The following is a 14,483-nucleotide window of genomic DNA, read 5'->3' as shown; positions in this document are numbered from 1 at the left end:
TAATTACCTCAAGTGGGGCATATTTTCGTGTAGTTAATGAGCTCACATATTTTAAATTTCTGTGTTTTAATGCATATTAGTGAGACTCAAATCACTCAGTATTATTGCCTGTGACAGGTAAAAAAAAAGGAGGGGGTCCACCTTAGTATAATTAAAATGATACGGGAGGTGATATGGTGGCAGCAAACAGCAAAAAAAGTTTATTAATGCATAATCTTTACCAAAATGCCAGATTATCTTCACTTCAACGAGGTTTATTGTCACTTCAAATGCCGCTGAGTTTTGCTACTGCTGTACTGCACGACACAGTGCACCTTTTTCTGAAGCCAGAGACCTTCCTGAATGCTAGGAGCACACAGATGATAGCTGCATGCTGTGCTTTGATGCCACATTGTTTCGAAAGTAAACTCCTTGAAGCTGCCTTTGACTGTGTCCTGAAATGGTGAAAAGTATTATTTCGCAGTAACACCTTTCTGTGAGACTTTCTTGGAGGCATTGTGAAAAGAGGGCAGGCAGATGGTTTCTTGACACTCGCAAAGTGAACAAGAAAGCCTCGGGGTGCTTGCCAAATTTTCATCAAGACGTCTTAGTGCGGGCAGAGTGTTGATCATTGGCGCGGTTTAAACAGGGCCTTCACTCTGACGGCCGCCGCAGTGGCTCGGTGGTTACGGCGCTCGGCTGCTGACCCAAAAGACGTGGGTGCGATTCCGGCCGCGGCGGTCGAATTTCGATGGAGGTGAAATTCTAGAGTACCGTGTACTGTGTGATGTCAGTGCACGTTAAAAAACCCCAGGTGGTCAAAATTTCCGGAGTCCTTCACTACGGCGTCCCTCATAGCCTGAGTCGCTTTGGGACGTTAAACCCCCAAAAACATAAAACATAAACATTCACTCCGAGGAGGAAGGCCCGGTGAGGGGGAGGACGGCATGAAGTGGGAAGGGCGTTAGGATGGGGAGTGTGTATCTTGTCCAGGCATAATGGCAGCTAAAGAGCATTAACCAGTTGACCTGCAGAACTGTGAAAAAAAAAACAAACAAAAAAACCCCGCTCAGTGGACAGGAATCCAGTGGGTGGAGTGATAGTGAACATGGGCTTGAAGGGATGTGTGTCCACACAGGGGCGCTACGACAAAAGAGCATTAACCAGTTGACCTGCAGAACTGTGAAAAAAAAAACAAACAAAAAACCCCGCTCAGTGGACAGGAATCCAGAGGGTGGAGTGATAGTGAACATGGGCTTGAAGGGATGTGTGTCCACACAGGGGGGCTACGACAGGCGGCATGGCCGATTGGGCTGACCTGGATAAACTAGAACACAATTTAGCAGTAAGGCCAAACGAGATACTGGGAAGTAAAGAAAAAAAGAAAAAGGAGGGGTGCAAAGAAAGAGAGAAAGGAAGGGGGAACAAAGTGCGAAAGCAAAGTGTTCTGAGAAATGGTAACAGCTGGTGCAGGGCTTAAAATCAAAGTAGATAAGAATAAACAATAATAAAAGAAAGGAAAAAAGATTGGGGGGGGGGGGGGGAAGCGTAGGCAGGGGAGTAGGGTCATTACAGATCATGACCAAATTTGCCTGTATGTATTTGCCTGGTGGGTGAAAGGAATGTTTGAGTGCATCAGCCATTACGTCATGCGTGCGCTCCCATTGGTCAGGGTAGATGGATTAGAACTAAAACTGTTTTTCCCCACAGGCTTCCGGCTGAGCAGCACCAAGTGCATGTCGGTGGTGGATCTCTGGAAGAAACTACAGCACTCCAATTTGGTTCACTTGCGAGAGGTGTTCACCACCAAGGCATTTGGAGACCACTGTAAGTCTGGACTCCTCAAGAAGGATGCTCTTTGCTTTTGATATCCACATTTTAGTGCATAGACGGGCACCTCGTGTGAAAGAGGAGGTCGTAAGGTCAGTTAAACATGCGTAGCATCTCCATTGCTAGTAACGTACACAAATGAAGCAGTGTGTAACAGCATTCATGTGCAGCCTGTAGTTAATTGTTATTTGCAATAATGTTGATGCAGGAGAGCGATGATAGAAGAAATCTTTATCAGCTAAGTCCATTTTATATTTGTGTGCTTTGTCAATGTTGATGTTAGCTTCCCACTTTATATCGGGTCACTGCTGCTTCAATGGCATGGTGGACCAGAGTAATAAATAAATAAATAAATAAATGCCTAAAACCATGCCTACTGACACCATTCCATGTTGCCAGACGGCTTTTTCTTGTGTGCACTTGAGCTGGTCATTACCCATTCCATAACTACAGCACAACGAATGGGACGTAGAAGAAGAACCCTGGCAGGGACACAACACAGCGCTATGTTCCGTTCGTTGTGCTGTAGTTATGGGATATAGAAACCAACTCGCCCAACAACTTACCTGGTCATTACCACCATGGGAGTGTGCATGACTAGACCTGTTTGCTGTGGCTGCCTTTTCTGCTGCTCTTCTTGCACTGGCACCTGTCCCTTGTAACGTAGGAAGAATTCAGTCTGTGGCCAGTGTTCACTCTCCACGATGCATATTTAGGAGCTGTGAAGGATGATGATTTGAAACAAGGCCAGTAAACAGCAAGCAGTCTGCAGAGCAAGACTGAAGGTCCTCTGTTGTGTGTGGAGCAGCTCCATTTGGCTCACATCATCTTGTCATTCATCCGACATTGCAAGAATAGAGCAGCACAGAGAGAGGCAACATGTTAACCTTTGTATGCCCAGTGTCCTGAATTTGTAAGATGCTGTTTGCATGCCATGCACTGTTTACAGTAAAAGCTTGTTAATTCGAACTTGAAGGGGACCGGAAAATTGTTAGAATTAAGCGAAGTTCGAATTATCAGATGGGCGCTAGAATGAGCGGTTATAGGGCCTTGCCGGGCGGGCAGAAACCGAAGCAGTCACATCTAGACTCGTTTTCGGGAGCTAGGTTCTATTACACGTTTGTGACGTGCATATGGTGAGAATTAAATTCATCCGGTCCTAGTGGCAAATGAAATAAACTTATCGGCCAGCTATGAGCCAGAAACAAGTACTGGAAAGCATTCGCGTGAGCAGCAAGCTTTAGTGCTGGAATATATGACTCTATTTATGTTCCAAAACATGTTTATTTAAGGGGAAGGATTGCCAAAATTAAAAGTAATCGGCTAAGTGCACTTGCTTGCATTTATTCTGCTGAGACTTCATCAGCATTATTTGCAGCTTGCCCAAAGCTCCTGCGCAACGTCAGAGTTCTCATTGACAGAGAAGTGGCGTGCTGCATTATCGAGCGCCGACGCCACTTCACGTGCACTTGGCGGTAGCATAGTCTCATCGCCGCCGTCAGACTCATCACTGTTGGCTGTTCTCTCCGCACGTGAGCCCTGCGACGTTTGCTGGGAGCATGCAGCCTGAATTATATCGGCGTCACTCAAGGGCTTAAACGTCTACACGCTGCTGTCCACGTAGCTCGCGCTCACGGCACCAACAGGCGCCGTCATCGCCTGAACCGCCGTACTACGTTCTTTTACACCACGTGATCGCGATCCAGTGACTGTGGCACAACGAAAACCTGGAACGACTCGCGCCGAAGCATCAGTGGCACGGGCAAGTGCTCCGGCAGCGAAAACCAGCTACGGCATTCACTAGAACGCAGCCTTCGTGAGCCTCGTGCCCTCGGCTTTTTTTCTTTTTCATTGCTTTACACCTCTGGAATATTTGGACCGTGTTTTACTCACTATGGGTCAACTTTATCTACGAGGAGCGGTCTCAGCCAGTGGCTCTAGTTCAAATTAACCATAGCGAATGCCGACTTGTTCGAATTATCGGGAGTTTTCCCCCTTTGAAATACACAAGGCTATGCCGGGACCCGGGCGTAAGTTCAAATTAACCATAAGTTCGAGTGAACCCAGTTCGAATTAATGAGCTTTTACTGTACTACATGGCACTTGCATACAGAGATTGATATCAACATGTTCTCAGTGGTCCGGCGCTTTTAGTACAGAATATTTGGCATTGCTGTGAGCAAAATGTATGAAGAAAAACTGGGCGTGAATGTGTGACTTTCAGTCACTGTCCAAAAATCACTGTTAGCTTATTTTCTCATTTTCTGAAATGTTGCGGAAGAGTTCGAAAGAAAGTTGTTTTCTGTCCCTGGGCCTTAGAGTAGGTTTGAGGCCTTCTTTATGACTTTTGCAAAACTCCCGCTAGCTGCACAAAATAAACCAAATGTTATTGCTAATTGCCAACATGCTGATTTCTCAGGCTTTAGCGGCACTAGCAAAATTTTAATATTGGCTTTTGAATATGGGTACTTAGGTAGCATAATATGGAGTTAAAGATTTTGTTTACTTCATTCATTCATAATTTGAGCATTAAAAGGTTACCTCAGCTTAGAAATGTGTTCAGGTATTACATGGTTCCTTCACATTAACACCATAAATGACAATGCTAATCGCATGCTCAGTTATCTTCATCATAATTTTTTTCTGCAGCTCACTTCCTCTGCAGCAAACTGCAATATGCCGCATCCATATCGGACCCCAAATTGTGCAACCTAACTTACGCCCTCGGAAGTTATTCAGAATAACTCTGTTCGATTCATTCTGCATAAGTATCATTGTACTGCTAGCATATCATCAATAAAACATGTTAAACCTACTTTCATTGGCTTCTTGTTGGAAATTTTGTTGCAACAATCATTCATATTTGTTCCAAGATTCGTACCATGCTCATTCCTCTGCCTTTGTACATCTCATCACGGCTGGACCACGCACACAAGGTTGGAATTGCACCATGCAAGACAGAAACATGCAATGATTCCCTTTTCCAAACTTCCAAGGACTGGAACCACCTCCCCAGACCGATTGCCAGTGTTGAAGGCATTCATCATTTTTCGTACCACATTATCCAATATTGTATTTGTAGACGATTGACTTGTCTGCATTGCTTTTTTATCTTTACTGTTGTTTTTGTTGTTGTAATGACCACTCCCCTCTGTTATGTCTCAGGCCTTGAAGATATAATAAATAATTAGAATAAGTGCAAGTGGCAGCGAAAAAGTGTAGCAGTGAGCTTGTTATCAGCTAGATTCTGAAAGGGGCTGTGCTTTTCTGTGCAGCCATCGTGTTTGTCTATGACTACCATGCTGGCTCAGACACCCTGATGAACCAGTACTTCAGCCAGCCATCCGTGCAGCCTCTGAATGGCTATTGCCCATCCATGTATCCACAGCCTTCTAATGGACTGACCAGGCCATTTTCTCATGCCAAGTCTGGTAAGTGCAGGTGCTCGTGTCCCATCAAATGCTCTATTGGAGTTGAGATGCTTTCTGGCACAGTTGGCATTGAATTGCATGTGTTATGTCGTTTGGGTTATAGCTGTGGGCTGTTGATTCTTGCAGTGCGTGTCAGCAGGCTTCCGCACTTTGATCCTCACATTGATCACTGACCGCCATTCTTTCTGGTAGAGAAAGGGCAGGCTGCTGCATTCTGCAGTCACTAGCAGAGTAGAGTAAGTCTCATCGTTGCATTCCTTTTTTGTACTAGCTGTTAACAGAGCAGTGTTAAAACTAGTACATATAGCAATGGCAATTTCTCTTTAGGCTGAGTTTTATTTATGTAGTTTTTCACTGTTTTATCTTTCAGCATGTTATGGGTCTTTTTTTTTAATTTAAAAAACATGAAAATGGAGAAAACAGCCAGTGATTCTATTGGCTCCCAGGTGATCAGAATGGTGTCTAAACTACGTTCAGTGAAGCAGATTTCCCTTTAGGCTAAGTTTTATATTATTTCTATTGGTGCGCTAGCATCAAAATTTTTTGTTGCGAAGCAAATGCTAATAATAAAAATTGGTTGTGCATCAAATATTTTCAAATAGTTTTGAATATCACAACAGTTAGTTCAAAAGGCAAAGGCTTTCCCACAAAACACAGCTATGAAGATACATTTAGGCATAGATACCGAATAAACGCATGTAAGGGTCGAACTTTTTTTTCCAGATTCGAGGGCCAATTTTCGGGGTGCGGCCGATACACGCGTTGTGAGAAAAAAAAATTTTAAGCAAAAGCATACCAATCAGGGAACGAGCGGCATTTATTTTACGTTCAATCGTCACTGGCGGTGTCTTCAGACTGAGCTGGTGCTGTGCTCTGGTGCATGCTTATCCGACAAGAAGTCGTGCAGCATGTCCGCTGCCAACGCGTAGCCATTGTTCCGCACTTCCATCACATAACAGAGCAGCTCTTCTTCCAGTTCGGGATACTTGCAAAGCTTGCCTCAGAAAGCGTGCTTTTTGGAGCTTGTGTTCCTCAGTGCATTCTTTTGGTTGCACCATCAACAGACGCACTTCTCGGCCACGTCGAATCTCCTGCCCGCCGCACGCTTGCAATGTTCGAGAGCAAGTTCCCCATCTGGGTAGCTACTAAGTTGCTTGCCCATCATCCTAAAATTGTAACGCTCGGCGGTAGCACACGAATGCCACAACTACGGTGAAAGCGGTGAAAGGCAGCCATAAGAAGCTGGAGCTGGTGATACTGATGCCAATATGGATAGCGGGAGCTCGCGGCGGAGGAAAAAGTTGACGATGATGATGATGAGCCGCGGCCTGAGGCGTTATCCATGGGCGGCACTTGGAAGCTCCTGTGCGCGTGCGCAGCCTCCGCGATCAAGTGCACCATTGCTCGCAGCCAGAGTTGATTGCGGATGCCATGGCACGTGCATTTCGAAGGCTATTCCCACGTGGGTCGTGGAAAGTTCGAGTGCGGCCCTTACACAGATCTTTCTTTTTTCTTTAATGTTTCCTTCGGGAAAACAGGGTGCGGCCCTTACGCGTGTTTATACGGTATTGCAAAAGAAATTTGTTTTCACACATCATTAGCATATTTTACTATACCTTAATGCGTACCTGGCATTAAATTAGGGAAGGGGAACCATGAAGTAGTATTAGCAATTTATTTTGCAGACTAATACCTTGTTTAACAATTATTTCAATAACAATTGCAATCAGTTAAAAATAAAACTAGTTTGTCTTAATGCTCACATTAAAAAGGAGCATACTGAATGGTGTCGTGTAGCAGTAGGTGGCTTGATTCCTTCTTACTGGATTAGTGACGTCAGTAGCCGATTATCGGAGGGCCAAGGTATAGGACATAGCTGATAAGGTGCAATAAGTGGGTTTGTGGAACGGACAAAAAAGCAACAACCTGAGCTGCAATGCGAGCTGGACATCACTTCCATGCTCCCTCGTGATGCCTGAAGACAAAGCGCCTATTGTGGAATGCTGCCCCTAAATGCAGTGTTCACGATTACGTGTAGCCCCACTTAGCCCTCGCTTATTGGTTTCTATGGACTGCAAGGCCTGTGATTGGCCCGAATGCTGTTGTGAATTGAAGTAAAGGAAACAAAACCGCGCCATTAGATGCCCCAGTGCGTGGGCAGTGCTGTGCACGGTGTGGTTGTGTGGTCTGGCTTCGAGCCTGTTGTTTCTGTGGTAACATTTTTTTTTTTTCATGTTCTCTGTGGTCTAAGATACGCAGTTTCTAGATTCTAACTGACGAAAATTGAGAATGACCAAAGTGTTTGCTGCGAAACAACTTCAGTAGCTCTTCCACAATCCTCCACAAGGCAGGCTGCTTCAACGTGCGCTGCGTGTCTTATCGTAGTGATATAAAATGAGAGGGTCAGTGCCAGTCAGGTTCATGGCCACTTGTATACTGCATTGTGGCACCACACAGGGACCCTTTGAGAGCTGTGGCAGCTCTTGATGTCCATCAGGGCATTCATTTTATGCAAGGCCTAGCATTACAGCATGTGGGCTTATGCCATTGGCTCGAAAGAATGCTAGTGTGCTCCATGACGTTATTAAAAACCTTGCTCAGTTCAGATACCTAAAAAAAAATTAGGCCGTGAGTCATGTGAGCAGTGCTTGGCTAAACTGGCCATAGATCTGGCTATCTACACGATACGATTTGGATAACCTCGGCTAAGTCCGAAAAATATAGCACCAAATATTTCACATTTTAACACCACATGGCGCCACTGTGCTATCATTGCATCTGGGTTGGCATACGATAAACTAAATGTGCTCATGCGATTTCCACTGTAATCTCCCGCTAAATGCTTGCGTGTAACATACCGTGTTTACATGATAGTAAGCCGACCTGTTTTTCAAAATTTGAAAATCCGAAGTGGGGGGTCGACTTACAATCGAAACCAAAGCATGGCACCATAAATAAAGCAAGATAAACAAGATATCAGGCTTGCTACAGCGTGGTTGCATTTTTGCTGCGCGGCTCTGTTGCTTCGCTCTTGGTGCTGGCCTTGAGCAGCTGTTATGTCAACGTGCAGAACCGGCATCCCCTCCACACTCGTGGCGGCTGTCGATAAGCAGCGAACCGGCACCACCACGTGGCTGCAAATTCTTGCTGCTAATAAACGGCGGCGGCCCAATAACACATTCGCATTCTACTCTTGATAGGTGTTTTCAAATTTTTTTATTATTATTACTTTCAACTACGCACTCGGTGCTCAAGGGAGCTTCGATAGTTGATGGAAGGGCCGCTGTTCCAATCGTGGTGGCTCCGCCACAGAACGGCAGCGTCGCCAGGAAGTGTCGGTAGCCGACGGAAGAGTCGATGCCGCTTACGTGTAGTTTCTCTTTGGCTCTGATGCATTTGACAACTGCCGGCCGCGTTTCACAAGTTCTTAATGTAGTGCTTCGTCAGACGCTATTTGTGCTTAAAGTCTGGTAAGTGACCGGTGCTCGTTCACGGCTACATTCAAGATGGCAGTTACTTTTTACGCCGAAGAAACGAACAACTGCGCTCCAGGCCGCACATTCGACATTCGCAACTGGTGATTCCACGCGATGTCGTGATGTGGCTATTTGCGAAGGGCAGGATTTTACTGCATGATGATGTTAGAACGACATGCCGCGAAACCGCAGCAGCAGTCATGATGGCAGCGCTAGTGAGGACGATGGTGCAAGTGTTGACGAGTAGTCCAATGACTAATACATTTTCATTTTGGAATGTGCCCACATGCATGCCCGCAGCCCGCATGTGGCAGCCGATAGCGGCTGGCGATAAGCGGCGGCCGCAGGATAATGCTATCGTGTTCTGTTATTAAAGGTCAAACTTAAATGACCTCCAAGCTTTTTTTTTTCTTAAGTGTAATATGGGGGGAGTCGACTTACATTCGTGTAAATACGGTACGTAAGTGCTCATACGTAATACTAAATGTCTCTTTTTGTGTCGATAAATACTGTGGATGCTTCATCCTTGGTTCTGCGTTCCTGCTTGAGTGACAGTCTTTGTATTCAACACAGGGCTGGGCACTCTGCGTCAGCATGCGGGGCTGCTTCCAGAGAGCCTCATCTGGGCCTTTGTCGTCCAGCTGAGCTCGGTGTTGCGCACTATACATGCGGCTGGCCTGGCATGCCGCTCATTCGAGCCCTCAAAGATCCTGGTCATGGGCAAGTCACGCCTGCGCCTCAACTGCTGCGGCATCATAGACGTGCTCACATTTGACTCGGCTGTTCCGAATTCCAAAGCACTGGTGCCTCACTACCAGGTGACAGCGGCCCATACCTCTCTGTGCAATGCTGCTGAAGCAGTTGGCCCTTGGTCATACTCTACTTTCCAATTGTTCAGTCCTGGTGCTTTGCAGAAATGGTTTGTTGATGTCTCTTGTGCTGATAATTTTGTACATACATGTTTAGAGAATCTCGGGTGGTCTAATTCAGCAGGAGCCCACCGCCACGTCAGTTCTCGTAGCTGAACCACTGCATTAGTTTTTTAAAGGGACCAGCAACTGAATTTTAAGCATTAATTTTTTGTGCCACAATAGACATTTTGCTGTCCGTAGTGGTCTATAGTGCAACTCTTTTGTTATAAACACTGTAGAAGGCTTTTACCAAGAATTTTTCAGTTGGCGAATGTTCCAGTTTTTATGTATCCCAATGCTCGAAACCATAATCAGCAACTGTGATGTCAAAAGTGACGTACCGAAATCTAATATAAATCTTGCCCTCTTTAGTGTAATGTGTTTCCACATCCAATGGTGTTTAGGGCACAGTGACATACGCCCCATTGGCATAAGTGTTAGTGAATTGTAGTTACTGCTCCATGTAAGAAATTCAGAACACTGTGGCACCATCTAGTGACAAGAGCTAAAAGCACTTCATCAGCAGTGCGAAAGAAGGGTTAATTTTTATTGAAGCGTGCACTGAAGGGGGCGCAATGAGTAGACTCCTGTTCAGATGAACTTGATTGAGACACATTTCCAGATAAAATGAACAATGTGTGAGACCATTTGATTGATTTCTCTAGGGCTCATGTAAAAAAAAAAAATGCGCTCATGTCGAATTGTTTTGTGTGTCCTTCAGCTAAGACAGACTTTCACATTGACAGCGAACCACGATGACCCCACGCATCGGCACTGTCAAGGAAAGAAAAAATACATAAAATGCTTCTACGCAAGAAAGCGCATGACAGCAAGATGGCTTTTGTGCACTTTCGCTCAAAACTGCAGGAAAGCTGTCTTGCCAGCGCAGAAAAGGCAAGGCACCGCCGTGCCTGCACTGGCAGAGATCTGACATGGTCAGCGACTGTGCTTCACATAGTCAGATCTCAGCATCACGCTTGTGTCGTGTCGCGCACTGCCTCCCGCAGACTAAAAAGTGCGCATGTGCAAAGTGCACCCGCTCATTGACTTTGGGGCTTAATATCTCCAGTGCCGCATTTTCAACTGACACAGCACAGCAACATACTGTCATTGAGAGCCGGCAGATAGGGCAGAAGGGCACACCAGGACTAGCAGAGCAGACACACTCAGCCAACCCACGCGCAAGCCAAGGAAGATGAGGAATACCAGCGGGTACTATCGCACCGCATGGCGGCGCCATTAAATGGCTAACAGCGTGGCAATACGTTAGCGAGATGCCGAGGTGGCCAGATATTGGTGTCGCGTGCATTGCCTGCAGCATATGGGAAGGTGCATTGTGTGCCTGCTTGTTTAGTTGGTAAAGCAATGATACCACAAAGACTTCCGAGGCGTACATGCCATGCACTTGCGCACCCAGCGCCACAACGTGCCAGACATAAAGATATCTGCAGATATCTTATCCACAGTACAGATATCTGCACCACGCTCATGCCTCGCACATGCGCAGGCCAGCTTCGCTACACAAGCGCATAGGCGCATATGTCTAGGAAGTGTGCTTGGAGTTGCTATGCTGCGGGAGTTAGGTATGGTCTGTGCTGGTGGTGGTGTACTAGAGAGGCAACCTAATGTTTAGTGCTCTGTTCTTCATGGCTTCCATTTTCAAAACAGTGCTAAAGCTTTGGAAAACGCCTCTTCCTGCTCTCCAGTAAGGGCTGCTTGAGTTGTTGTCCTTTTCTGACTATATTGCAGGGGTCTTTTGTGCATTTTAGATGAAATTTTATATTACTGCACAGTAACGAGGGTCAGCTGTATGTGTTGGGCTAAGAAAAGTCATTAGTAGTATAGGTGGTAACTACGTTTTGAGGACTGGCACTATTAAAGTTTCTTTTTATGACATGCTGGCTTTGCAGGCTAAGCCACCGCGAAGTGTTTACCCATGTGGAAGGAGGCGATGTAGAGCAGTTTTTTGTTTGCGTGGCACTTGCGACTGTGAACAGGGAGCGCTCAAGCAGTGCTCTGTGGAGCAAGCAAAGCAAAATTCAAAACCAGATACTAGGCCAGGCACACAGTGCACGCGCTGCAGCTCAGTTGCATACAAGCGATAGTGGCATGAATACTGTGTACCTGCGTGGAGGCGCTGTATGAAAATTCGGCTTTAGTGATTTCGAGTGGTCTATGTAGTCCTGCTCATACCTGCACAATTGAGTGGCGTGTTCATAGTCACAATTATTGCCATGCACAAATACTGCACCTTGAAAACACTCAGAGGATTGAGTTTTCAGTGCTTCACTTGGCTGTGTGCGCTTCTAAACTGGCGCTCTGTGTTTTGTCTGTAGACAAGACGCACAGAAGTTTCTTTTCTTCCATGTTTGTGTTGTGGCAAACAAGTAAGCAAGCCAAAAATATTGCAGCAAGAAGACTTGGTTGCACTAGGCAAACTGGTTCTGGCCCTGGCTTGCAACACCATGGCTGCAATCCAGCGCGAAAACCTGCAGCAGTCGATGGAGCTGGTGTCGCGGAACTACTCAACTGACCTTAGAAACTTGATCCTGTGGGTGGTTCACCTTTCCCTTTCTTATTTTTCTATGTTGTGTATGCATATGACCTCAGTTAACATCAGCCACCTCTTAGAAATTGCCAATGCCCTGTAAATAATGTACCTGAATTTCCTCTTCAGTGTAGTAACAATGTACCGTATATTACCGATTATAAGCCGACCTTTTTTTCTTTTTCGAAAAATGACCTTCCGAAGTTTGAGGGTCGACTTATATTCGGAGTTGACATATACACAGAGTCGTAAATTCAACCTATATGCAAGGTCAAAAGTAGAGTTTTGGCCAACCAGTGGGTAATATCACGTGCATTCAAGCATAATTCCGTAATAGTTGTCGGACATGATATCAAGGTTGGCTGCGTAAAAAGCAGGAATTTATCTGAAGATATGCCTCAAATTTTTGTTTTCATACAACAAAAACGCTTTGTAAACAAACTGTGGGCACTCCGCGTTAAAACTGGCAATTCTGTGCCTCAGATCCAATCCAATCCAATCCCAAGCCAAGTGACCGGTCACATGCGCTCAGAAGCATCTGCGAAATTTTTTTTCATCCCTTGTCGCCATTTCTGCGTTTTGCTTCGTTGGCGCCGGACACCGTGTGCCGGATCGTCGACCGTCAGTGGTGAACATGATTCGTGTGCCCGACAGACCTCAACATGCCACCGCAAGCTCGGCAACAATACAGCACAGCTTTCAAACGGCAAGTGATCCTCTATGCAGAACCGGAAAACAATGTCGCAGCAGGATGGAAGTTTGACGTGTCTGAACAGTGTGTGAGGGATTGGAGGAAGCAAAGAAGATATTTGCATGCACTGCTACATGCCGTTCCTTTTGTGGACCAAAGTCCGGACAACACCCTGCCATTGAAGGTGTGGTTCGAGACTGGGTTCATGACCAAAGAAGCAAGAGCCTGAGTGTCTGCTACAGTGACATTGAAGCGAAGGCACATGCTGTCATGGAGGAGATGTGCATCCCGCGCACAGGCTTCTTAGTGTCCAAGAAAGGCGTAACAGATTTTATGAGGTGGAACGGAGACTCACAACCATATGCCAGAAGTTACCCGAATCATACGAAGAGAAAAAGAGCGCGTTATTGCGCTACGTGAATGACCTGAGAGCAAAACGTTCCTTTCTGCTTAGTCAAATCGGCAACACCAACCAGACTCCAGTCTGGTTCGACATGCCTAGGAGGAGAATGGTGTGCCAGGTTCGCCTGCTAACTGTGGGAAACACTCTACGGTGATGTTGTGCTGTACGGCCAGTGGGCACAAGTTGCTACCCTTTCTCCTGTGCAAGAGAAAAACGATCTCGGTGAAGGAAAAGTTTCTGCCCAAGGTTATCATTCGGGTGAACGAAAATGGTTTTTTAATGATGAAACTGTCCTTGTGTGGTTTCGTCTAGTATGGTGCAGGCGTCCTGGCGCATTGCTGAAGCCCCACAGCATGCCCTTCCTGGGCCCTTTCTGAGGCCACATCACCGACTGAGTGAAGAAAGCAGTAGCGGACGCTGGATGTGACTTAGCCGTTATTCCAGGCGGATTGACATCTATCCTTCAGCTGCTATACATGGTGCTGAACAAGCCATTCAAAGACCCCATCGGCGCGTTCTACAATGAATGGCTCCAGCAGGAAAATCCGAAGACACCAACTGGGCGGCTGAAGTGCACTTCTCTGAGCCAAATATCACAGTGGGTAAACGATGCTTGGTATGGGCTGCCAACCGACATGGTCTCTGGGTCGTTTTCCCACATGCTGCATCTCATCACCGCTTCCGACAGCCAGCAGCAACAGTGGCTCACGTGACGGCGACTGCGTCCTGCTCGCAAGGAATGACGAATCGTAAGAGGAGTTTCGTGTACGAATAAACCTCTTTTAAGGACTCGATGTTCTAAAGAGTTCATTGGCGAGCTATTACCGCATCGCGATTTAGTGTTGACCTATATTCGGGGTAAAACTTCTTTTTGCTAAGAAGGTTTCATAAGTTGGGGGGTCGACTTATAATCGGCAATATACGGTTGTCACAAAGCATGATTGTAGTCACATGATGCATACAAAAAGTGCAACATAGTTGCTTTTTGTCAGAGCATGAGTTGGTTTTGCATGACTTATTTCACGCAAAATAATGCGATAGCGTCAAGTGTCCCGTTCAGTGTAGAAACCTGCGCTGGCGGCAGTGGCGCATCGCTTAACCGCTGCACCACTGCATCAGTAGTGATATGAGGACTCCCAGTGATCTAGGAATTCCACATATACCATATTTACTCGTAATTTGCACACTTATTTAAATTAAGGTTTCAAAAAAGG

General features: G+C 46.1%; 1 protein-coding gene across 5 annotated transcripts in view; it reads left to right on the top strand.

Annotated features, from left to right (window-relative positions):
- Nucleotides 1-14,483, top strand: part of PAN3 (Poly(A) specific ribonuclease subunit PAN3) — a 66,483-nt gene that overhangs the window by 9,801 nt on the left and 42,199 nt on the right. For all 5 annotated transcript variants that reach the window (XM_077662223.1, XM_077662222.1, XM_077662225.1 and 2 more), the window contains exons 9-12: nucleotides 1,690-1,806; nucleotides 5,085-5,240; nucleotides 9,290-9,534; nucleotides 12,039-12,178. In XM_077662223.1, the coding sequence (XP_077518349.1) occupies nucleotides 1,690-1,806; nucleotides 5,085-5,240; nucleotides 9,290-9,534; nucleotides 12,039-12,178 (658 nt within the window). The remainder of the gene's footprint in view (nucleotides 1-1,689; nucleotides 1,807-5,084; nucleotides 5,241-9,289; nucleotides 9,535-12,038; nucleotides 12,179-14,483) is intronic.

Source organism: Amblyomma americanum, chromosome 4, assembly GCF_052857255.1.
Source record: "Amblyomma americanum isolate KBUSLIRL-KWMA chromosome 4, ASM5285725v1, whole genome shotgun sequence".
NCBI classification, from domain to species: domain Eukaryota; kingdom Metazoa; phylum Arthropoda; class Arachnida; order Ixodida; family Ixodidae; genus Amblyomma; species Amblyomma americanum.
The sequence above is the reverse complement of the archived record's forward strand: the minus strand, read 5'-3'. Positions and strand labels throughout refer to the sequence as shown.